The sequence below is a fragment of the Furipterus horrens genome, unplaced genomic scaffold (assembly GCF_987537825.1).
Source record: "Furipterus horrens unplaced genomic scaffold, mFurHor1.1.pri manual_scaffold_1, whole genome shotgun sequence".
NCBI classification, from domain to species: Eukaryota; Metazoa; Chordata; class Mammalia; order Chiroptera; family Furipteridae; genus Furipterus; species Furipterus horrens.
Genome location: NW_028327171.1, coordinates 148,781,357 through 148,807,333, shown reverse-complemented (window position 1 = coordinate 148,807,333; position 25,977 = coordinate 148,781,357). Strand labels below are relative to the sequence as shown.

The 25,977-nt window shown below is 37.6% G+C and overlaps 1 protein-coding gene and 1 pseudogene across 6 annotated transcripts in view; both read left to right on the top strand.

Moving 5' to 3' along the window:
- The first annotated feature begins 2,641 nt into the window (after positions 1-2,641).
- On the top strand, positions 2,642-3,763 carry LOC150022037 (L-lactate dehydrogenase A-like 6B; annotated as a pseudogene).
- Positions 3,764-6,494: 2,731 nt separating this feature from the next.
- ARL5A (ARF like GTPase 5A) overlaps positions 6,495-25,977 on the top strand; it is a 36,744-nt gene continuing 17,261 nt past the window's right edge. For 3 of the 6 annotated variants that reach the window (XR_016511639.1, XR_016511638.1, XM_090279743.1), the window contains exons 1-5: positions 13,983-14,122; positions 14,838-14,898; positions 15,888-16,035; positions 17,790-17,873; positions 23,020-23,171. Coding sequence is in view for 4 of the 6 variants with exons in the window: in XM_090279743.1 (XP_090135869.1) it covers positions 14,017-14,122; positions 14,838-14,898; positions 15,888-16,035; positions 17,790-17,873; positions 23,020-23,171 (551 nt within the window). In the remaining 2 variants the exon portion in view is untranslated. Of the gene's footprint in view, positions 6,810-8,202; positions 8,255-13,969; positions 14,123-14,837; positions 14,899-15,887; positions 16,036-17,789; positions 17,874-23,019; positions 23,172-25,977 lie in introns of those variants that run through there. The other 3 variants (XM_090279775.1, XM_090279760.1, XM_090279767.1) reach the window with 3 other exon arrangements.

The window sequence follows — 25,977 nt, the reverse complement described above, 5'->3', positions numbered from 1 at the left end:
CTTTCCTTAGTCCTTCAGGGGTAATCAGAGGATTATCTGGAGGTTTGATGTGATTATCTGGATAGTTAAAACAGGATGAGGATTGTTTCCTCATACCTCAACTTACTTGATTTTAGTAATTGAGCAGCTTGACTATAATGAGTCCATTTTATTTCTTTACTCTGTTCCTCAGTGAATTCATATAATAATTTTTTTCCCTTTACATGTCTCCTCTAAACTTAGGCTTTTAACTGCAAGCCCCAAAGGAAAAGAAAAAGGGCTTTTCTTGCAGTTTTTCAAAGGGGCATGTTTCAGTCATTGTTGCTGCCCTTTGTTTTACAGGTACAAGTTTTCTAGCTCAGACAACTAAGAAAATCTGTGGGCTGCCTCACGGTCTTACTCATATGCTATACTTTTTTATATGTTGAAATAAGAGAGTATGTGATAAGAAAAGTAAAGGGTTAAGGTACAGTTTATTGTAGATTTTTAAATTTTTCATTCAGGTCACTTCTGCCCAGGCCCAATTCTTGCCAGATGCAGTAGTGGTGACTTTATTATACATATGAAGCCTGCGGGTCCTGAGACTGGGGAACAGTCTGTTGGGCTGGAGGCTCCAGTATCTACTGATGACCAACTTTTCTGGTTAAAGGTAAACATTTCCTAGGTACTGTTGCTGCACTGGGAATACTAGCTGGATTTCTTACAACATAATCATTGCCTAAAAAGAGAGACCCTGAATGGTTCAATAAGGGAACCATGGCCACCACTGCCCTACCAAAGAGTGTGTCTTCCCTGTCCTTACAAGCTCTGGGCTGGGGCTCACTGTGTGCATGGTGAAGGGTTGGTGTGATCAACTTCACAGTCTGGAAAGCTTTACGAATTCACAGTTTGTGGCTCATGGTCATGACTGGCATAAAGGCATTGGAATCCTTTTCAAGTAGAAGGTTCTCAAACTGGACACAGTGTAGAACAGGACCTCCACTTTTGCATAGGCAAGGAAATAGTGCAGCAGACCACTGGAAGACAATGCACATGCTCCTTAATCTTCTAGTGTGTTACATTTCAGAAAACTTAACCTTATTTTTCATCTGTACTTAACTAAAGCATTATTAATTGGCATGCATACTAAATATTAAAAAATCTGGGTTGGCCAATTATACTCATTAAATATTGAAGAGAACTTGTGTTGATAAAACTTAAAGTCAAGAAGTACTTTAAAATCAAGAAGGAGACAGCAGCCTTAAATGACACACTAGATCAAATGGCTTTAATTGATATCTTCAGAGCATTTCACTCCAAAGCAGCAGAATATACATTCTTTTCAATGCACATGGAATGTTTTCTAGGATAGACCACCTGTTAGGAAAAAAAAGCAAGTCTCAATAAATTTAAGATGACTGAAATCATATCAAACATCTTCTCTGACCATAATGCTATGAAACTAGAAATCAATCACAAGAAGAAAACTGAAAAATACACAAAGACATGAAAGGTAAATAACATGTTATTAGACAATGAATGGGTCAACAATGAGATCAAGGAAGAAATCAAAAGATACCTTGAAACAAATGAAAATGAGGACACAACAATCCAAAATCTGTGGGACACAGCAAAAGCAGTCCTAAGAAGGAAATTCATAGCATTACGGGCCTATCTCAAGAAACGCCACTGTGGTATACAGTATGGAGTTACCTCAAAAATTAAAAATGGAACTGCCTTATGACCCAGCAATTCCACTTCTGGGATTTTATCCAAAGAAACCTGAGACACTAATTCAAAACAATATAAGCACTCCTATGTTCATTGTAGCAATATTTACAGTAGCCAAGATTTGGGAGCAGCCCAAGTGCCCATCAGTAGATGAGTGAAGCACATGGGACATTATGCAATGGAATTTTACCCTTTGCAACAGCATGGATGGACCTGGGTAACATTATGCTAAGTGAAATAAGCCAGTCAGAGAAAGATAAATACCATATGATGTCGCTTATATGTGGAATCTAATGAACAAACTGAACTAACAAGCAAAATAGAGACAGACTCATAGAGGGCAGGCTGACAGCTCTGGGAGGCAGGGATTCGGAAGGGGTGGAGGGATCTAGCAAAAAAGAAAAAGAACTCATGGACATGCACAACAGTGTGATTGCTGGGGAGGGGGGATGGCTAGAGGAGGAAGAAAGTATGATGGGGATAAATGGTGATGGAAAAATACAATTAAAAATATTTAAGTACAGTTACACCTCAGTACTCATAGGCTTCAGACCTCACTGAACCTGGTACTCATCACATTTTGATGAGAAAAAAATGTTTCAGCACTCGGCCCTTGCTTGGGACTCATCCCACTTGCTAGAACATGTATGAGTCACAACACCAGCCTGAAAGATTAAAATGCTTCATCACTCAGTTCTCATTGGTTTCGGCACTCATCAGGAATTCCAGAATGAATTAACAACAAATACTGAGGTACCACTGTACTTTATAAAGACTGTTGTGAAGCCTTACAAGCTGGGCCTGCCTTGCACAACCTCAGTAGCAAGCTTGAGGAGGCATCAACTGCCCACAGCCTTGCACAGGCTGAGAAGGTGGCCAAGTGTCACAAGCTCCCTTCTTTTGCACCTTGCCTGCCACATTTTTCCATTCTCTTCCCCCAGCTTTTGAGTAAATGGCGATGAGTTGGGCTGTGGGAGTCCTGTGCGCCAGCTGGAGAGTGGACACTGGGAGAGCAAATTCCTGAGTCTGGGGCTGGCACCGTGTCCCCACCAGCCAGTCTGCATCCCATTCAGGGGCCCTTGGCCCATTACCCCTGTGTCCAGAATGGCGACTGTCAAGCGTGAGCTTGTGAAGAATTCAACTTCAGAGGAAGCCATTCCTCACAATAAGATCTCCATTATAGGAACTAGATCAGCTGGCATGGCCTGTGCTATCAGGATCCTGCTTAAATGCTTGTGTGATGAGCTTGCCTTGGTGGATGCTACAGAAGGCAAACTGAAAGTCCAAACCATCCTCAACATGGCAATCCTTGCATGAAAATGTCAAATATTGTTGCCAGCAAAGATTATCTTTCACTGCAAACTTCAATCTGGTGCTTATCACAGCAAATGCACACCAGGAAAAGGGAGAAACCCACCTTAATTTAGTCCCATGAAATGTGGCCATAATTAAATCTATGATTTATACTACTACCCAATACAGTCCTCACTACAAGATGATTGTTGTTTCAAATCCCACGTATATCTTAACTCATGTAGCCTGAGAGTTAAGTGAAATTCCAAAATAACCCGTCATTGGAAGTAGTTATAATCTGGACACTGCCCCTTTTTCTTTCCTGTTTGGGCAAAGCCTTGGTATCCAGTCTGAAAGCTGCCTTAGGTGGATCCTTGGAGAGCACGGAGATTCAAATGTTCCTGTGTGGAGTGGAGTTAATATTGCTTGCATATCTCTGGAGGATCTGAACTCAGATATAGGAACTGATAAAGATCTTTGGCAGTGGGAAAATGTCCACAAAGATGTGATGTCCAGCACCTATGAGGTATTAAAATGAATGGTTATACTTCTTGGGCCATTGACCTTTCTGTAGCTGACTCAATGGAAAATACCTTGAAGAATCTTAGAAGAGGGGATCCAGTTTCCATCATAATTAAGGATCTCTTTGAAATAAATGAAGAAGTATCCCTCTGTGTTACTTGTACCCCGGGAGACAATGATATTACCTTATAAAGGTCAAGCTGATATGTGAGGAAGAGTCAGAACACTTTGGGAGATTCAGAGGGATGTCAAGTTTTAAAGCTGTTAAAACTACCATTCTGAAGTTATTGAAGAAGAGATAGTAGTTATGGGTTGTATATGTCAAAATTTTGAATAAACTTAAGATTGCTCAAAGTTGGAATCTGGAAGGGGTAGATGACTCCTCTGTTTATTTAACTTCTCAGCTCTTCTATTTAGCATTGAGATTTTTTTCCCCTCCCCACTTTTTCTTTCTCTTCCTTGTAACCAAACTTAAAGAGAATAGAAGGGTATGGAGGGAGCTTTGGTAGGTTTCTTCATGGATGTGAAGTACACAACCTCCATCCCTCCCCCCTACTTCTTGCCCCTAACAAGAGTAAAGACTATTATAGTCATCGGATGAATTAGAATCAAAGACAGACTTCAGACACAAATCCTCTGCTTTTAGATATGTGAAAATTGAGACCTAAAGAGGTTAAGTGATTTGGTCAGGTAAAAATAATAATACATACTCTACCCAGCAAAGCTATCATTTAGAATACAAGGACATACAAATTGCTTCCCGGGCAAGAAAAAGCTAGAGTTCATCACCAAACCAGTGTTACATGAAATGTTAAAGGGTCAAGAAGAAGAAGGAGAAAGAGGAGAAGAAGGAGAAGAAAGATAAAAAATACGAACCATACAATGGCAATAAATACATATCTATCAACAGTTGAGTCTAAAAAAAATGAACAAGTAGAAGAACAGCAACAGACGCATACATACAGAGAACATTTTGATAGTTGCAGATGGGAGGGGAGTTGGAGGGATGGGTGAAAAAGGTGAAGGGATTAAAAAGTACAGATTGGTAGCAACAGAATAGTCAAGGGGATGTAAAATACAGCACAGGGAATATAGTCAATAATATTGTAATAACTATGTGTGGAGTCAGTTGGGCAGGGCATTTATTGGGATGATCACTTAGTAAGTTATATAATGTCAAGTTACTAGGGTGTACATCTGAAACTAATATAACATTGTATGTCAACTGTAATTGAAAAGTAAAAATTAAAAAAAAAGACAGAACAACACTCTGATGCCATGTTACCTATTGATTCACTTATATTCTAGTTTTCGACTAATATTCTGAAGTAGAGAATTGATTCAATACAGTGTGAGACTTGCATAACACAGGACACTGTTATTCAAGTTGTACAGATATGAAGACTGAAAAAACAGAACATTCGATCAGCTGATTAACCAGCTTTGAATAATGGAAATTACAGCTGTAAAGGACAGCTGGGGTCATATGGTGGTGTGCAAATATCTCAAGTGTTTAGACTTCTGGACAAACAGATTTAATGCTGTTACAGAAACCCTGGGCTGCTCCAATTGAAAACAAACCCACGGGCTTTTTAGTCAGGGGCCCGATTGCCCGCCGCCAGAATTATAACTCTCAATACCAGAGTTTAGTGAAAAGAAAAAGAATTGTTTATTTAACAGTTATATAGATTTAGTTATTTGCGGATTTCTGTTGTTAAGTCTTATATTCTTTAAACACCCGTAAACACATATCCTTGCCTCCCCCCTACCAAACCAGGCTAGTCTTAGAAAAGTTAGAGAAACCGTTTCCCTACTTTCCAAACACAGTTCAGCTTTACCAGCAGCTGCCAATCACTCAATTCTGATTGGGGAGGTCCTTTCTGTGCTGTGGTGCCCTCCAGCTCTCAATGCAGAACTGCCTGGATTCTCAGCCTCCTTGCAAACTGCCTTCTTCCTGCAAACCGCATGGATCTCCTCTCCTTCTCAAAACTGCATGGCGAGAGCCTCTTAAAGTGGCCTGGAGAACCTTCTCCAAGCCAGATGGAGAACTTAGCTTCTTTATTCTGCATGGAGAAGGCCCCTTCACCAAGCCGCATGGAGGGGGTGGCAAGAGAGCGAGTGAGAGCTAAAATGTCCACAGCTGCTTATATATCCCTGACTGCTGCAAACAGTCCTGACCATTCACAGAACCTGACACAGGCTCTGTGTGCTTTCTCCATACCATCCCCTGGTCCAAGTTCCCTCCCATCTACCTGAGGCTTTGGTTGCATTAGAGCCATTTTGCATAAAAAAAGACACTAGCCACCAGCCTCAGGCATGTGGAGGCATTCTAAAAGCTGCTTCCTTTTCCCCATCCCCCAGCCGCAAACTCTGGGGATTTATTGACTCCCCTGTTTCTGTAACAATGCCAATAATGATATTTAAACATGGTTGTGCTTGATCAAAATTGTTGTTCAGGGTTAAGACTGACATGAAAATGGAAGGAGATCGGAGCGCAAAGAGCCTGAGGTTCTAAAAGATCATAAGGCAACTGCCTAGGTACGGCCACCCACTGGACGGGGGCCCAGAGGTTCGGGAAAGATACTCAGCTTCTCTCCGTTCCTGCGGGAGCACCGCGTCTGAGAGACAGGACGTGGGAGTTTTGGTGTAGTGTGCGTGAAGCATTGGGGACGGGAACTGGGCACTCAAAAACATGTTTACATTATGGGTCTACAGAGAAAAACAAAGCTGGGGCGGGGCGGTGGTGAGGGGACGCCATAGCCAGCCGTCGAGGCCCATCTGCAGCAGCCCCGCAACCTGCATTGCCTAAATCCCAGGGCTCAGTCCCGCCGCCTACAGCTCGCCTAGTTAAGCCAGGGCCTGGCAGGCGCCCTTTCCCAGGTTCCGCCCCTCCGGCCGCGCGCCTGCGCTTTCACGTTCTGCCCGCCCCCCGCCTCCTCCCCCGCCCGCTCGGTCACCGCCACCGCAGCCGCCTAAGAGGAGCTGGGGGAGGACGGTGGCCCGAGAGGCTCGCCGCAGACAACGCGGCGGCGATGTCCGCGAGCCAGGCGGGTGCCGCGGCGGCAGCGGCGGGGCCTCGCGCGCGGCTGGGCGGCCTGGGGCTCGGCCTCCCTTCGGTTCCTAGGAAGCGGGCCGGCGGCCAGCTCGGGAGCAGCGGCAGCGGAGGCGAAGGCTGCGGCGCGTCTCTCTCCTCCTCGTCAGCCTAAGCCGGGGGAGGCCAGGCGGACAGGGTGGCTGGAGGGGGGTCCGCTGCCCGAGAATGGGAATTCTCTTCACCAGGATATGGAGACTGTTCAATCACCAGGGTGAGGGGCTCGGGCCGAGCGCGTAGGGTGGGGAGAGGGTCACCCCTGGCGGGGTGAGTTGGGGTCTCCAAATACTTCCGGAGCGTGGGCGGCGTGGTCGCGCGCGCTCTCTGCGCCGGGTGCGGGCAGCTGGGGTGCGGGCCTGGGTTGTTGAATCCCCACTACCAGCTCGGGGATAGTTCCCGATCAGCTTTCCTTTGTTTTAGGGGACCTTCCCAAGAAATCCGTTCCTCAAATACACCCATTGCTCCGATTTCGGTTAGGGGTGGAAAGGATTTCTTGTCTGAGGTTCCTGAGTAGCACAGCCTGGCAACTGGGTTTGCACACCCTGAAGAAGTACTGGGGTTCTGTGGGATGAAGGTTACAGTGTGTTACCCCATCCGCAACACTGAGCAACCGCGGGTGGCAGAATGCGGAAAACACAAGGAAGCGCTCTACATTCCCCAATACACCTCAGGTTTATGAACTTTCCCTGCACCTCTGCCCCCCTTTGGAAACACCCTTCTGCATCCTGAATCGTGATGGACCTCTTTGCCATACTTATATCTATGTTTAAAGTTAAGCCTAAGGTCATTTTTCTATTTATGTCGCATATTTAAGTGGAGGGGTTTTTTGTTGGTTTGTGTTTGGTTGGGTTAAAGGTGTTTCACTTAAAGCATTTAAAAACCGTACCATGTGAAACATTTGTTAACCCTGGATAACTAGCAAGTTACTCAGTAAATTTAGTGTATTATCATATAGGGATGCTAAGTTCATCTAACCTCAAAAATCGTCTTGAAATGCCTATCAGGTTTATTAAAATTAGTTACAAAATGAGAGTGTAAAACTAGGGAAAGGATACAATTTTAACAAAAAGCCTCCATAGTCATTAAGATACAATATAGTTAGTGGTGTACTTTGTTGGTTTTTAACTCGAGTCACCATTCCTGCTGCCAATAACTTAGTTTGCGTTTTTCTCTTTTGTTAGCCTGTAGTGGGGTCACATCCCAAAGTTTTCCAGTAAAATCTTAATGAATGGTGGCATTTATTACATACAACCACCAACCCCACCTCCTCCTTCATGATTCAGCTTCACCTATATGAGACAGTGACAGGAAGGTAACAGGAGTTGAACTTGTGTTCACAGTGTATCTTTTTCAAAAATAAAGATTGTGTAGAACACATGAAACTAAATGGAAGAGCAATATTTCCAGTTATTTTTCTGATTGGGGATTTTTCATTTGGAGAAAACCAGTTCTAACCTGCACAGTCTATGGCTTGCTGTTTCTGTTAGGAGAGGGTGAGTAGGTACCAGGTGTCACTTAACCTCTCTGGGTCAGGTGTTCTCACCTAGAACACTAGGAATTTTGACTGTGACTGTGGAGCCTACAAATCTTGAAAACTTAATCTCTAGGTGTCAAGTATTGAAACTTCCATTGCCGTAAAATCAGTGGTGCTTATAGAAGGTAAGATTTACTCTAGTTTTAACATCCATAATTTTGTATTATTTTAAAAATGAAGCTATTTCCAACTTTGCTATGAAATTTAGAGTTTGCTTGTCAGTTGACTCTAGTATTGCAAGCAAATTAGAAATCTCCACTTTCTATTTTGAGTCAATGTTAGAATTATTTGTTTCTGTAACTTAAGAATGAATTAGGGCTTTGCCAACAGCTACTTGCCGGTAGTAAAAAATAAGGATGTGTGCATTGTTACCACCAAAAATCTAATACAGTGTTCTTATCACCTATATTTTGTGGTAATTTTTGACTGGACATTTACTTCAGTGCTGGGAAGTTAATAGTAAGAGGAATTAATGATGTTCTAGAAATTTAGATGTCAGTATTGTGAAAATGTGAATAAACTATTTCTCCTCTGCTGCATGATGTGGCTGTGTTATCAGTAGGGTCACTTTTCAAAATATTCACTATTAAATTTGATGTCAGATGCTTGTTTGTCTTTTTGGTTCTTTATTAAATTGGATATATGTAAGTTAAATATATCTTGGATGCTTTATTTTACCTTCAGAAGATACAGAACCACATTCCTATATTCTTTCACATAAACTTTTAGAAGGAAGATTTGGGGGATTATAGAATTTGCCATGCTGGTGAAACTTAATCTGTACCATATCTCTTTTTTTCTGAAACCCTTTTAGAACAGCCTTCTCATTTAAACTTAGATAGGTTGAATGCACAGTGAGAGCTAATTGTGTACTGCCCAGACTTGAAAAACCAGAGTTTGCATTCAGATGATACGTATTTAAATAATAGAGTATAAACTTTGTTCTAGATGATCTTGTATACATCCCTTTAAATAAAGTTTCAACAGTCCTTTGAAGGAGTTACTCTTTTTCCACCAAAAAAAGGAAACTAAGGTTCCAATGGAGTGATTTTCCTGAGCCATACAACTGGTAATTGCCAGATCCAGGCAAGTTAGAACGCTGAAGAAATATGTTGCTGATATTTTCTTCAAGAAGAGAGCTGTATCCTTCCTTCCTTACTTCTTTCCTTCCTTCCTTCCTTCCTTCCTTCCTTCCTTTCTTCCTTCCTTCCTTCCTTTCCCCCCTTAACCATTTTGGAGTTACTAAACTAAGTCTTTAGGACTGTATTTTAGAATAAAAGGGCATGTGATCAGTTGTTGGATTGTTTATTAAATGAATATTTTTGAGCACCTTTTTTTTGTGTCAGGAACTATTGTGGTGGGCATAAAGCAGGGAACAAAACAAAAAACCTGCCTTTATGGAGGAGTATTCATTCTTGTTTGGGGAAAATACGCTAACTTCATCTCTACAGATAAAATAATAGCAGTTAACATTTACTGATTTATGCAAGATTAGGTTGTAAATGCTGTATGCAAATAAGTTGATTTAGTCTTAATTGATTTACTGTTCACAGCAACCCTATGAGGTAGGTACTCTCACCATTTTATAGCATTAGATAACTTGTTTGTTTAAGGCGTTACAATAAAAAATGATAGACCTGAGATTTTACATCTAGTGCCTGAGTTAGTGCTCTTGCCCCCACCCCCAAATAATAATACTTTCTTTGTATAAGAATGGTTCATGTTAGATAAAGGGAAGAACTTTCTGACTGATGTGAACTCTGAAAGAAGTTGTGAATTTTCCCTTTGATAACCTTGTATCATTTTCTGATTAGTTCTGAGAAAAGAAGTAAGTAGTAAATGAGTTCTGGAGAAACTGCTTGTGCTGGCGGAGCCTGGTGCTGGGAAAGCCGCCTCAGCTTCTGTGTGTGTGTGTGATTGTATGGGAATTCAAACGTGTAAAAGAGTACATTTAGAAACTGAGTAGCCAAAGGGGTGGACTGTGCCGGTTATTAGACATTTTAGCTCCAAATTCACCCTTCGTGAGTGCCCTGGTTATGGAGCTGGGTCTTTCTAATACTTTTCTTTTGCCAGGTAACAGAACATTAAGCTTTGTGAGTAGACAGCATTGGAGGGACACTGCAGGAGGAAAGGGTTTTTTTCCTCCTGGTTTACGTGTTCTCTCAGCACAGGATCTGTCCTGCTCTTGCAGTGTGAACACTTTCTTCAGTGGCTGGTTCTTGCACTGCATAGTGGTCAACAGCAGCCAGCAACTCCCATAACACCCACTTCAGTTGATTTCAGAATGGAAACTGTCCAGCAGAGTACCTCCCAATGAACAGCTCCCCAGCACCCTAGAGGGGAAGGATTTTCAGCATGATCCACTGGCAAGTCTGCACAGCTGCTTCTCTGACACTCAGTGAGCCATAGCCAGGCCCCCCAACAAAGTGTGCATCTCAGTCCAGGAAATTGAAGGGAGCTCTGTGTCAGCCCTAGGGGTAGTTAATGCTCCATGTATTTGTCATTCCTGTAATCTTCATAGGTACTTAGCCAATTCTTCAATACTCCAACCCCTGTAATAGTTATTTTCTTTCAATTAAATTTTGTGATTTCAAATTATTGTGTGGTTTCTGTTTTCTGATTTTGCCACATATAAGTGCTTTTCATTCAGCAACTTCAAGTGCAAAAGAGATGTTGATGGTGGGGTTTTTTTTTTTTCTCTGAAACTTCACTACCTTTTCTATAAATAGCAAGTTTATCTTCCAGCTTTGTTTTTTATTGATGATACTTACAAAGTTGAAAATGGAATTTTTAATACATAGTGACTTCATCAGTTATCTCCCTTCTAATCTTTAGATTTTTTAGATTAATTTATTTATTCATTCTGTATTAAGTACATGCTTTATTCCAGACTCTGCAATGGCCACGAGAGAAGTATAGTTAATGTGATAAAAGTGGATGTTTTGCTGTATGTGAGAATCAGTAGGGCTAAATCATAGTTTGGATATGAGGTGAGAATAAAGAATCAGGATGACTCAATTTATCTGCCTTAGTATTTTTGTCTGTCTTTCTTTGTTTTGCTTAATTTACGGACTAGTAGTTGGAAGGATTTATATTGACTCTTAGAAAAACTAGCAGTAAGTGGAACTGGTAGGCTGCCTGGGTGTATGAAAAGAAAATAACTGAAACAAGAAGCATTTTCACAACAAACAGTAAAGTACTGACTAGGAAACTAAATCCTAACTAAATAGTAACTCTAAAATCCATCTAAAGATTGTAACAATGTATAGTTGTTTGGCTTATATGAGTAACTGCAAGAAGGCTGCGGCATAGATATTCCAAAGGAAAAATCATACTAAGCAGTAAACTTGTAATGAACCACGTGCATCAAAATTGGAATAGCCAAAAAATTTATTACATTTTCCCATAATACCATCTCTTAATATGCATATCGTATTTTAGGTTCAGTGGAATATTTGTTTTTTAAAGTGTATTATAATATTTTTGGCCACAAATTTATGTTTTGCATAAAATGAATTATTTTATGCAAAACCTATTCCATCTTGGTAATAAGAAGAATAGGCTGGGTTGGTGAAAAAGCCTAAGGAAGGTAAAAAAAAAAAAAAGTTGATTTAGTCCTGGCTGGTGTGGCTCGGGTGGTTGGAGCATTGTCCCATAGACCAAAAGATCACAGGTTTGATTCCCAATCAGGGCACATGCCTAGGTTGCGGGTTCAATCCCCATTTGGGGAATGTAGGAGAAGGCATCCAATTAATGTTTCTTTCCCTCTTCCCCCCATCCCCATCCATCCCATCCTCTTTCTCCCCCCACCCCATCCCCATCCATCTCTTCCTCTTTCTTCCCCTCTCTCTAAAAGCAATAAAAAGATGTCCTCTGGTGAGGATTTTTTTTTTTAAGTTGATTTAGGCATACTTTGTTTTATTGTGCTTCTCAAATAACTTTTTACAAAGTGAAGGCTTGTGACAACAACCTCGTGTTGAGCTATTGGTGCCATTTTTCCAGCAGCATTTTCTCACTTTTTGTCTGTGTCAGATCTTGATGATTCTTACAATATTTCAACATTTTTATTATTATATTTGTTATGGTGATCTATGATCAGTGATCTTTGTTACTATTGTAATTATTTGGGGGCACAGTGAACAGTGCCCATCCATGTAAAACAGTGAACTCAATAAATGTTGCATATGTTCTGACTGCTTCACCTACTGGCAGTTCCCTCGTCTCTGTCTCTTCTGGCCTCCCTAGTCTCTGAGGTAATAATATTGAAATTAGACCAATTAATAACCCTACAGTGGCATTTAAGTGTTCAAGTAAAAGGAAGAGTTGCAGGTCTCTCAGCTTAAATTAAAAACTAGAAATGATTAAGCCTCTTGAGGAAGGCATATTGGAAGCCAGGACACACCGAAAGCTAGGCCTCCTGCACCAGTTAGCCAAATTGTGAGTGCAAATGAGAAGATCTTAAAGGAAATTAAAAGTGCCACTCCAGTGAACACATGAATAAAGAAGCAAAACAGCCTTATTGCTGATATGGAGAACCTTTTAGTTATCTGGACAGCTCAAACCACCTACAGCTTTCCCTTAAGCCAAAGCCAAATCCAGAGCAAAGCCCTAACTCTCTTGAATTTTACATGAAGGCTGAGAGGTGAAGAAGCTGTAGAAGAAAAGTTTGAAGCTAGCAGCGGTCAGTTCATGAGGTTTAAGGAAAAAAGCTGTTCCATAGCATGAAAGTTCAAGGTGAAGCAGCAAGTACTAAGGTCAAAGCTATAGCGAGTTATCCAGATCTAGGTTAGTTAATTAATGAAGATGGCTACATTAAACAGATTTTCAATGTTGATGAAGCAGCCTTATATTAGAAAGGGATGCCATCTAGGACTTTCAGTAGCTGCAGAGGAGAAGTCAATGTCTGGCTTTAAAGTCTCAAAGGACAGGCTGACTCTTGTTGAGGGCTAATGCAGCTGGTGACTTTCAGTTGAAGCCAATGTTCATTTACCATTTGAAACTCCTAGAACCCTTAAGAATTGTGCTAAATCTACTCTGTTCCCTATAAAGAACATGGTTTACTGAATATTCTAAGCCCACTGTTGAGACCTACTGCTTAGAAAAAAAGGTTTCTTTCAAAATATTACTACTCAGTGACAAAGCACCAGGTCACGAAGAGCTTTGATGGAGATATACAATGAGATTGATGTTGTTTTCATGCCTGCTAACAAATTGCATTCGGTGGTCCGTGCATCAAGGACTAATTTCAACTTTCAAGTCTTATTTTAAAAATATATCTTGTAAGGTTATAGTTGGCCAGAGATAGTAATTTCTCTGGTGCATTTGGAAAAAGTAAGTTGAAGACTTTCTGGAAAGGATTCACCATTCTAGATGCCATTAAGAGCATTTGTGGTTAATGGGAAGAGGTCAAAATATCAACAGTTACAGAAGTTTGGAAGAAGTTTATTCTGACGCTCATGGATGACTTGGAGGAGTTCAAGGCTCCAATGGAGGAAGTAACTGTGGATGTGGTGTAAATATAATAGCAAGAGAACTAGAATTAGAAGTGGAACCTAAAAGTATGAATTGCTGCAATCTTGTGATAAAACTAATGGATAAAGAGTTGCTTCTTATGGATGGACAAAGAACATGATATCTTGAGATGGAATCTACTGCTAAAGATGCTGTGAAGAATGTTGAAATGACAACAAAAGATTTAGAGTATTATATGAACGTAGTCGATAAAAGTCGAGACAGGGTTTGAGGGGATTGACTCTAATTTTGAAAGAAGTTCTGTGGGTAAAATGCTGTCAAACAGCATCGTATACCACAAAGAAATTATTCATGAAAGGAAGAATTGATCCATGTGGCAAACTTCAAACTTCATTGTTATCTTATTTTAAGAAATATGTCACAGCCACCCCAGCCTTCAGCAGCCACCACCCTGATCAGTCAGCAGCCACCAACATCAAGGCAAACAAAAAGATTACTACTCTCTGAAGGCTCAGGTAATGGTTAGTATTTTTTAGCAATAAAGTATTTTTAAATGTACATTGTTTTTTAAGACATAATGCTATTGTGTACCTAATAGACTACAGTATACTGTAAACGTAACTGTTCATATACACTGAGAAATCAAAAAATTTGTGTGATTCACTTTATTATTCACTTAATTACAGTGGTCTGGAACTGAACATGCAATATTTAGAGGTATGCTAATATTTAAAAAGTGTGAATAATCTAACCCTATTGTGGAGAATAAACTGGCTTTCTACCATTGAGTTGGCACCTTTATCTTTGAACCCATCCCACAATTATGTCTTAATTTGTTAGTTCTCGCTGTGACCTACATGTTCTACCTTAAAATTAGGAAGCTGTTAAAAACAATCATTGGTGCTTTATTGTAAAAACACATGAAAACTTGAATAGAGACAAGTCTTGAGAGCGAGCGGATAAAGTTGATAATGAATGTGGCTTGTATGTGGTGAGGCAAGATGAAGAGATTGAAGATCTATGGATCCCCCATGGGAATTCCCTTCAAAGAGATTTCAGGCTGCTCCACTGAAGCAGGTGGGGAAGGTGAGGCTTCTGCTCATCTTCCTAGATGTTGTTCTGAGTTCCAAGAAGGATAAAGTGCCGTGGACTGAATTATACCATTGCTGGAAAGAATGGATCAAATGGGATATTTTAAAATTTTGTTTTTAATTAGTGGTGTTTTCTTTATTTCAGAGCACAAAGTTATCATTGTTGGGCTGGATAATGCAGGGAAAACTACCATCCTTTACCAATTGTAAGTATTAACTGTTTTAAAATTTTATTTTATTGTTAATGGTTACTTTTTTTGCCTGGGTGATATTTGATTAATGAAAACTAAAAAATTATGTGGAATCTAAGTTACTCTGTAAAAAGGTAGGTTGGCCATAAACCAGGAACCAAATTTAAGCAAGTCTTTCTAAAGAGTTGACATTGAGCATGTTCAATTGTTTTGCTTGTAGAAAGTAGAGAAATATGTGTTTGTGTAGTTTTCTGGAATGAATCTATGGAGTATTACAGATCTCCACTACCTGATTCCACCTCAGCTTAAACCCTTAGCTCACTCATGAATTCCTGAAAAAGGGATTGGGGTATACGTAACTTATATCAGGTTGGCCAAGAAGTTTGTTTAGTTCTTTTCCATACGATGGCTCTAGAAGTGCTTAGTTGTCTTTAACTTCATTCAAAACAATTTTGTTCGATTGTGTTGTGACAGCTCTCATACCAATATGCATTAAAAAAAATTAATATTGGCAAATTTTTGTGCAGCCACTTTAATATTGAAGATGGAATAAAATATACATTTTTGGCATATTATGCTTTATTATTTCAAGAAAGGTAAAAACACAATTGAAACACAAAAAATGATTTTTGCAGTGTATGGAGAAGGTGCTGTGACCTATCAGATATGTCAGAAGTGGTTTGTGAAGTTTCTTGGTACTGTTGACATTTGGCCAAATAATTTTTTTCTGTGGGGCTGTCTTATGCATTGCAAGATGTTTAGCAGCACCCCTGGCCTCTACCTAGTGGAAATCAGTAGTGGGAAGTAGCCAACATACTCAGAATATCCCAATCAATAAAGTTATTGGTGAAAATGAGAAATATGTCTTTTATTTTACAGAAAAAACATAATGTACTTTTTGGCCAACCTAATAAAAGGAGGTCATGCTGATTTATCCCTTGATTGAAAAATATTCAATCAACTTCCTTGCTAATTGTAATATATTCAAACTTTTTTTTTTCCAGTTCTATGAATGAAGTTGTACATACATCCCCTACAATAGGAAGTAATGTAGAAGAGATAGTGATTAATAATACACGATTCCTAATGTGGGATATTGGTGGCCAAGAATCTCTTCGTTCTTCCTGGAACACTTACTATACTAACACAGAGGTAATGTTTCTTAATATACCAGAACTTCTATGAGGAGAATGCTTGGGAAACACCTAGATATGAATTCTTACAGTTAATCTTTTTGAGACATCATAGTACATTAATATAAGTAGAGTTTAAGCATAGAATCTGATTCCCTGTTTTAGGGTCATTGTTCTTTATATCCACTCTCATTCAACCTTTGTAGGGAGAATTGGTGACTGATTAGTCTGAATGTGTATTGATCCCAGAACTTGTCTTAGGTAGTTGTTTATATAATGAATTCCATCTCACAGTTTGTAATTTCATTTCTTTTTTACTATTTATTTTTGTGTAGAGGATGTTTCAATCCTGACCAAAATTTTACTATGTATTTTCTTACTATGTATTGTGCGCTATGCAACACAATAGCAAATTAAAGAATTTTTCCTTTTGGTTATAAAGCAATTTAGACAAAACCTTGTTTTCATTTATAAATACTATTTCCGAAGAAGAAATTTCAGACTGAGGACGTGGGAGTTTCATTGTATAGACGTAAATTGAAAGGATGTGACAGTTGTTTTTATACTGCTGATTAAAGTTAATAAAACTCCAAATGTATACAAAGAAGAATATCATCATTAAGACCTAAGTAATGACAACTTATGACCTGCTCCTCTAACACTCCATAACACATTTGATTGTGTTTTGGGGAGAAAGAAAGGTAGATATAGTTACCATTCCTAAATATAATGCTGCAGGTATCAAATTCATGGCAACACTTTGAAAATTAATAGCTTTATTATATAAAATACCTTGGAATAGAATGAGTCTTGCAGTAAAAGCCACATATCAGTAAGGTATCAAGTGAGAGAAGAGTTAAAATAGTAGTTCTCTTATCCATCTGCCTTATGGTTTGTGAAATCTGAAGGATAGAAAAGACTGAAAATTACAGAGCTTTATTTGGAAATGAAAAACTAGTTCTAAAAAATAAATAGTGTATGTTAATAGACATTCAGAATTAACTTAGACATCACACAAGCCATGATAAAGTGTATCTTGTCCTGTTTCCCTTTTGGTGGGCATGGAGTTGAGGAAGGGGTACAGTGTAGCTCAGTCCTACTGTACAGCTCCTTTACAGGTCTCATTGCATTTTCTGAATCCTGCTTATCATCTGTTCAGGAAAGAGTTCTGCTTGCCAGTAGCAGATGCCATTTCTATAAGGAAGAGAACATGGCTTTAGATGTAGACTTATTCTTGCCATTTGTTGATTTTTAAAAATTAGTTTAACTGTAATGTTACTGTACTGATGTACCCATGCCCTTTTAGATTTTCAAGTCGATATTAATAAATAATATCTATCTAGAAGTAACTTAAAATTTAGCACCACTATGTATTTTTTTTCTTACTGATTTAAATAGTGTAAATATAAAGGATTATCATTGGACGAGAAGTGAGATTTAAAGTCTCACAGACACACAGCAAGTCTTGATTGTAACTCATTTATTAGACTAACATGGATATGGTCTTGTTATATATTGCTTAAAATATTAGCAGAATATTCTAATAGAATGTTAGCATGTATTCTCTTTTCTCCTGTTTCTCTCTGAAAATCTAGAAAATATATTTGAATTAGAAATTGATCAGACCTTTAGGCTTCATGATGTATATGGTAGGTATCGCTGGTTTTCTAGTAGTACCATACCATAAAGTTCTAATTTATTGATAACACTTCATAAATTTTACAAATATCAAATTATATAATCACTAATGACTTTTTTTTGTAATTATTTTAGTTTGTAATAGTTGTTGTGGATAGTACCGACAGAGAAAGGATTTCTGTAACTAGAGAAGAACTCTATAAAATGTTAGCTCATGAGGTAAGTAGGGTTCTTGCATAAGATGTATTTGTGGGATATTTCTATCATATTTCTACTTTCTACTTTCTCATAAGGATACTATTACAAATTTTTTTTTTAATTACTTATTTGCTGGCCATGCCTGCTTTCTAATTTGACACTTTTCAATTGGAAGTGTATCTGGAAGCAGCAGAAATATTGTAGAGCCATTTGTCAATTTTTAGTTCATGTATTCCAGATGAATTTGGTTTAGAAGTTTTCCTGAGCAAAAAGACCTAAACTGGCTTTTTAAAAACATTTTGAATAGATTAATTATACAGAGGGTTATCATTGGAAATGAGATTTTAAAGTCTCACAGACACATAGCAAGTCTTGATTGTAACTCAGTTATTAGGCTAATATTTAAATATTATTGCTCTTAGGTTTCTCTGATATTGTCTTTTGACAAAACAAAGCTATATGACTATTCACATTTTCTTAGTCCTTGAACTATTACTAGTAGCATAATTTAAAAATTAAAGAAATTGAATAATATAGTCAATATTAGTAACTATATTAGTACAGTGACTATAAACCTATATTTATTATAGTGGCAATTGATTATATTTTTATGCTTTTTATTGCAGATGGAATAAACTCAATTGTAGGTCAAAATAGAAAAATGAATATTTAGATGTATATTATATAATTTTTATTTTAGTAGAATTTTAATAAAGCTTAAGAAAACTGGGATGTCTTTGTAATGAAGTTTTATATTTTAATATTGACTTGATGATTTACTTTTGAGATTTGCATTAAGAATTTTGCTATGTTTCAGGCAATTGTTCAAGACTTAAGGAAAGCTGGTAAAGTGGTTATATAATATAAATTGAAGTTTCTGTTTTTCTTGCAGTGATCATGCCCACCAAAATGCACTTTCCCTTGTTTTGGACTGATTCTTAAACCCCTTTGAGGGGATGGTTAAAAAATACATCTTGCCATTATGCATGTTAACAAGTTACGATTATAGTTTGGAAAACAAACAAGCTTTGAAAGAGGCACAAAATCAAGAATTTTTTTCAATTCCCCTTTGTACTTTAGAAAAAAGCAACATTTTTTCAGTTTATAGCAAAGGGTTGTTTCATGTTGTTCTATAAGCCTTTGGGAAAAGAAAACTAAGACACACATAGTTGTCTCAGCTGTATTTTTTACTCTGTTAACAGGTAGCATCCCCATTTGATTCTTACTCTTGATTGACCAATATGTAGCAGGATCAGTATATAAAGTAGTAGGATTCAAACAAAGTCACTGAATTTTACTTGCTGGGGGCATTAACTTGGGCTGGTCAATAAAATACATCTGTTATGGATGAGTACTCCGAGGCCCAGAGGTTTAAGTGACTTCACTGGCTTTCTAAAAGCCAGGATTTGAATTTAGGCATTCTCATCATTCAGGTTCTTTGATGGGGGATGGAGCGGGAGGCGACAAATGGGGCGGGCCTAGTTGGAAAGTGAAAGGAAACTGAATGAGGAGATTACCAGAGAAGAAAGGAATTACAAAAGATGTTGGGAAATAGAGTAAGTCACACGAAGGGGTCAAGAAGAGCCAAGTAGAGTTCTGGAGGGGAAAAAATGGATCAAAGAACAAGAATGCATTAATGAAAACAAATTTTGATATGGGGTTAGATGTTTTATGCATACCACAATAACCAACAGAATCTTACCACCACTGATAATGATTCTCTACAAGGATTACTAAATACAAAAACTATAAAATGTTTTGAAATATTACTGAAACTTCATCTTAAATGAAGTGCAAAACTTTGAAGCTCATGCATTTTAAAGTAATTCCAAACACAAAAGGACAAATGAAATTTTATTCAGAATGACTCAACTAGGAATTATCTTCACGAATTTAGCTTTGAGGAACAAACTGACAACTACATACGGCATATAGAAGATGCTAAATAAATATATCCTGCATGTGCTGTTATTCACCTTCTTGACTAAACTAAAATATATTTTTAGATGCTTAAGATCAGAAATCTGTAATACATAGCAGAAAGTTTTAAAGTGTTTAAAATGGCTGATGTACAAAAGATCACTGTTCACCTTGTACTTTGACCTTTTGTTAAGTCACATTGATGAACAGCCTTAGCCAGTTTAATAGTTTTTTAAACTATTATCATAATGCATAATTGGTTCTGAGGTTATTTAATAAAAAGTAAAGGATTATTTTCTTTCCTCTCTTCCCAAATAATTAAAAATAGGTAAAACAGCTTTTTTTTTTTTTAAATCAAGAACCATAATAAAAAAGTTTGAGCCTATGAGATCTAGAAAGATTATATTCAATATGGGGGTGGGGGGTTGTTGGAGACCTTTCAATAAAAAAATAACTTTCTTATGTGTTTCAGATTCTACTGCAGAGGCATCTTTAAATAATTTAATCACTAAAAGTGAGGAATATAGATTATTTATAAATAAGATAGTATAAACTTAATGTTTTCCAACTTGTACCAAGTATTTCTGTTGACATAATTTTGTTCTTTAAATGCCCTAGCATTAACAATCCTGACCTATATAAAAGATTTCAACAGACACTAGCAAGAGATATTGAGACCTGGAAGATAGGAAGATAGGAATTAAATCCATGGAAAGTCCATCTGCTTAGTGATTCAGCCACATATCAACTATTGATACTGTTCCATTTCCATTTAGGATAAGAGAAAAAAATGCCTGCATCCTTGGTAATGAATATATATACACTAGTTACAGTCTACCATTCAGATTATTGCCTTTTACATAAACAGGTAAACTGAACTACAGGTGTAACAAATTGTGAAATCTTAAAAGTTAACATTGTAGAGTAACAATTTTCAACCTCTATCATCTCATGGCATACATAAAGTAATGGCTGAAATTCTGTAACGCACCAAAAAATATGTATTTATGTTGACCTGACAAAACATACATAGGTGCAATTTTGACTTACTCACACCAGACAGCTATTGTTGTGTTGTCTGTTGTCATTTTTTTAAATTTGGCAGTCTAAGGGAAAAAAGATCAGTTGCTCTAACTAGATAGTTAGGTATTCCATGTTTTAAAAATTCTTGGGGCACACCAGTGTGCTTCTCGCTGCACACGAGTTGAGAATTGTTCTAGAGCAGTGGTTCTCAACCTGTGGGTCACCACCCCTTTGGGAGTCGAACGACCCTTTCACAGGGGTCACCTAAGGCCATCGGAAAACACATATATAATTACATATTGTTTTTGTGATTAATCACTATGCTTTAATTATGTTCAATTTGTAACAATGAAAATACATCTTGCATATCAGATATTTACATTATGATTCATAACAGTAGCAAAATTACAGTTATGAAGTAGCAATAAAAATAATTTTATAGTGGGGCTGTTAAAGGGTCGCGGCATTAGGAAGGTTGAGAACCACTGTTCTTGAGTGTTTTTTTCTGACCATGCTATTCAGGTAACTGTCACAAACTAGTATCATAGCTGCCATCCTGCAGAGGGCACTATAACTATAAGTCGGTCTCCATTGTTATAGAAAACATTTTACCTAAGTCTTTTTACCACTTACGTTGTTTATTACATCAGAAAGAATTAAAGAAGTCAATGAAACTATTTTAACAAGAGTAAAATAATGTGGAGCAATGTCAGTTTGTACTTACTGAAGGCTTTTCTGCTTCAAACACACATACCCATGATTGAAACCAAAATATCCCACTAAAATCCCTAAGAAGAAGAAAGATGGCAATCAACACAGTTGAGAAAAGTTGCAAGCGTAGCACCCAAACCACAGTATCTCTTAATATATAAATACAATGAATTTTATGAAAGTTTAATCCACTGAGTATATCCTATTCATCAAGGATTCTTAGCCCATGACATATGAATGGACTTTAGGGTGTCTTTGCATATATACATAAGTGCATTTTTATGAGGAAAAGATCTATGACTTTCAGTAGGTTATCAGGGAAGTTCCTGGCTGTAAAAATGGTTGGGAGAGGGGCAGGTAGAATAGAGTCAAAGGAGACTTAAGAACCTTGGCCTGTGTTCTGAATAAAAGATACCAGTCATTTTGGGCTATGCACAAGTCATTCTTATTTTCAGGGCACTAAGTAAACTGACATTTGTTGAATAGTCACCAAAAGCCAGGTACTAAACTGACTGCTTTAAATGTAATATTTCATTCACTTATTTAAAGAACATCCCTAAGAAGTAGGTGGTAGTCTCAGCATTTTACAGATGAGGGGCAGCAGCTATAACAGGAAGCTCTCAGCTCAAACTAGGTCCTATTATTGAGTGACTATATGGCCTAGTATGAGTTACTTACATCTGAGGCTTAGTTTCCTCATATGTAAAATGGGAATAGTAAAGCCTACCTTAGAGCAATCTTGTGAGGAATAAAGAGACTTTTATTTAGAAAAAAGTTAGTGTGATGGGGGGCTTGCTCAGGTTCGATATTCAATAAATATTGGTAATGAGGAACAAACTCAGAAAGGTTAAAGAACTTGCCTCAGAGTCAGACAATAGAAGTGGTAGAACTTACTCTCTAATTGGGAGATTTGATAAGTTTAATGTCAGTCCAAGGTGGCCCTATCAAATATTCAAATCTAAGAAATCTTCATGGACAAAAATAGAGGAGGTAGGTCTCAGAAGATGAATAGGATTGAGTTAGGATAGCACCACTCGACTGAGAATTAAGCCCTGAGGTTCTAAGGCACACATTGTATATAATGAATTAGTTTATTTTATATGCACCTAGCAGGCACTAGTGTAGGTATAGATAACTATATCTCAAGTATAGGTTACAGCAGAATTTTGAAAAGCTTTTGAGCCATGCTAAAGAGTAGTTCTTAGTAACCATAGACACCTAGTTTGCGGTTGGGGGGAATGGGTAGTTATATATTTTTGAAAGCATGACTATTTGTTAAATATAGCACTTAGGACCATAAATGCAATCTAGGATTATAAAATATGTAAATCCATAAAAGTATAGACTGAGTTATTTTAAATGTGTTCTGTGTGAAGTTTACCATCTATGAGATGCTTTTATCAAGTAGTTGAGAAGTTGCAGGTTGAAAGATTATCAAAACATATTCTATTCATAAAGTTGGAAAATATCTGAAAAAATGCCCTGGCCCTTATGGTTTTATTTGCTTTTATAGGATCTAAGGAAAGCTGGATTGCTGATTTTTGCTAATAAACAGGATGTTAAAGAATGCATGACTGTAGCAGAAATCTCCCAGTTTCTGAAACTAACTTCTATTAAAGATCACCAGTGGCATATCCAGGCATGCTGTGCTCTTACTGGCGAGGGGTAAGATGTCTTCCTCATGCATAATGTGTCTTAGCTTGGAAATAAGAGTCCCATTTTAAGGTTACCACGTACAGAATGTTATAAGGGAGATATGTAAGACGTAGTCCATGTCTACATGAGAGAGTTTTAAATTTGGTTCTGTAAAGAATGAAATACACAGTACACATAAACATACTGAACTAACATGTAAGTATGTAGATAATAGTTGCTGTCGGAGCTCAAAGAAATTAGAATGCCATGGCAATCTGGAGAAGTCAGAAGTCTTAATGGTAGTGGGACTTTCATGATAAGAAAGGAACTAACAGTTGCTGAGCCTGTCCTGTGTCTTCATTGTTTTCCTTTCAGTGTATCAGATATTCCTAACAATCATGTAGACCGATTGTTTTTAATTCACACTTTATGCATAAAGAAGTTGTAATAGAAGAGGATTCATGTGTGAAACTAGTTTGGATATACTCACTATTGCCACTGGTGTTGGCAGGAGGGAGTTGTTAGACTTAAAAAAAGATTAGTTAGAATCGGAGAGTGTTGCATGATGATCCTCGGTTCTGGACAGAAAGGTATGTACCTATAGTAGAATTTTGCCCTAGTCTAATGCCCAGAGATGGAAGGATTTCAAGGAGGTGGTTGTCAGTTTTGTTAAATGTTAAGGTTGATCACCTGAAAGATGGGAGAGATGCTATTAGGAGAGATGGGATCAAGATTAGAAAGAGGATAAAAAGATAAAAGGCTGAGCAAAGTAAGTACTGTTTTTATTGAATTTTATTAACCAAAATGTGATAGATCTTTATTTAAAAGCAGGAAAAAAATTAAATTTGAAATGAATTCTTAAATTTGGGTTTGTGCTTCCTCGGGTGTTAAAGAAGGGCAGAAGCTTGGAGCACAGATACAGTTTCAATACCTCATTGAATCACCTTTCACCCTGGTTTTGAAAAGAAGAAAATTTCTCCCACTTCATCTAACTCATCCACTTACACCCCAAGCTTCTGTCCTTTCCTAACACGAGAAGAACCTCAACCCCAAATTAAGACTTCTCTTTAGAATCTGTTATGGTAATACCTTTTAAAAACAAAGGAATAATTAAATTGGAGATGAAATTGAATCTTACTTAGTGAAATAAAAGGCACTATTACCTAATTACTGACATTTGGTGAGCTGAATTAGAACCTCAAAAATGCAAATCTGTTTATTTAAAGGAAAAAGTCATAATACCAATTGTCCACATACTCATTTAAGTAAAAATGTTACATGTTTCTTTGTCAAATAGTTTAATGCATGTCAAGATATATATAGGTATGCCTTTATACATATTATCTTTATCTTTAAAAGGACTTTAAGCAAAAGCACTTATTATAATACTAAATTTGACAACAAAAACAAATCATCTATGATTGATAGAATATTTAACTTACATACTTGGAGAGATTGTGTAGAAAATATATCATTAGTTAGAATGTGAACTCTGGCAGTTTCATTTCTGAAAGAGGAAATCCGTAGCTCTGGGTATCTTTTCAACTTCTGATGTTCGTGGGCTTTCGTTTGCAACAGTCAGCAAGTGGAAATGTTTGGTTTTGGAGGAGGTACTTTCCTACTCTAGTCTGGCCATTTTGATCTTAAGTCTTGGTTTTAGTGTTGGTCAGCATTCTGACTCATCTGTGTCATTTGCTAACCTCGCTATAAGCCCTGGTTTCCTCTGATTGGGAAGGATTCTAATCTCAGTATTGTGAGGAAATATTAAGATAATGGATATTAAGTGCTTAGCATAGTATGAGTCAACACCAAAACAATCATTTCTTTACTTCTTTCCCTTTTGTTTCCTAATTCTATCTTTTACACTGTTAGACTCATACACAAAAATCTGAGTTTTCATGGTTCCTTATATCTGTAAAAGTGCCTCATAGATAATAGTTAATGCTTCATAACTTTTGTTGCAGCATAATACGTACAACCATTTCAGTCTTACTAAACATTTATTTTCCTTTACCACAATGAACATCTCTTTATATATTTTGAATTATGCTCTATTACCTGTTGTTCAGCGATAACTGATGTTAGCAATATAAGATTTTACTACCTTTAAACATTTTATATATAGATGTAGCAGACATATTATGTATATACTTTATTTTCACAGCTCTACGATATATTGTGCTGCCATTTTTATTTATTTAAATCATGAACATTTTATCATATTATAAAATGCTCTTTGAAAGGAAGTTTTTTTTGCTTGTTTGTTTTTTGTTTTAAGTATATTTTATTGATGATGTTGTTACAGTAGTCCTTATTTTTTCCCCTTTGCTCCCCTCCACCTAGTACCCCCCTTCCCTCCAGCAATCCCACCCCCCTTAGTTCATGTCAATGTGTTGTGCATATAAGTTCTTTGGCTTGACCCTTTCCGATATTATTCTTAACTTCCCCCTGACTATTTTGTACCAATCAATTATGTTTCTTAATCCCTGCACCATTTCCTCATTTCTCCCCCTTTCCCCTCCCAGCTGATAACCCTCCAAATGATCCCCATACCTCTGATTCTGTTCCTATTCTGATTTGCTTAGTTGGATTTTGTTTTTGTTTTTTAGATTCAGTTGTTGATAGTTGTGAGTTTGTTGTCACTTTAATGTTCATAATTTTGACCTTTTTTTTCCTAAGTAGTCCCTTTGACATTTCTTACAATAATGGCTTGGTGATGAACTCCTTTAGCTTTGCCTTGTCTGGGAAGCACTTCATCTGCCCTTCTGTTCTAAATGATAGCTTTGCTGGACAGAGTAAACTTGATCGTAGCTCCTTGCTTTTCATCACATTGAAT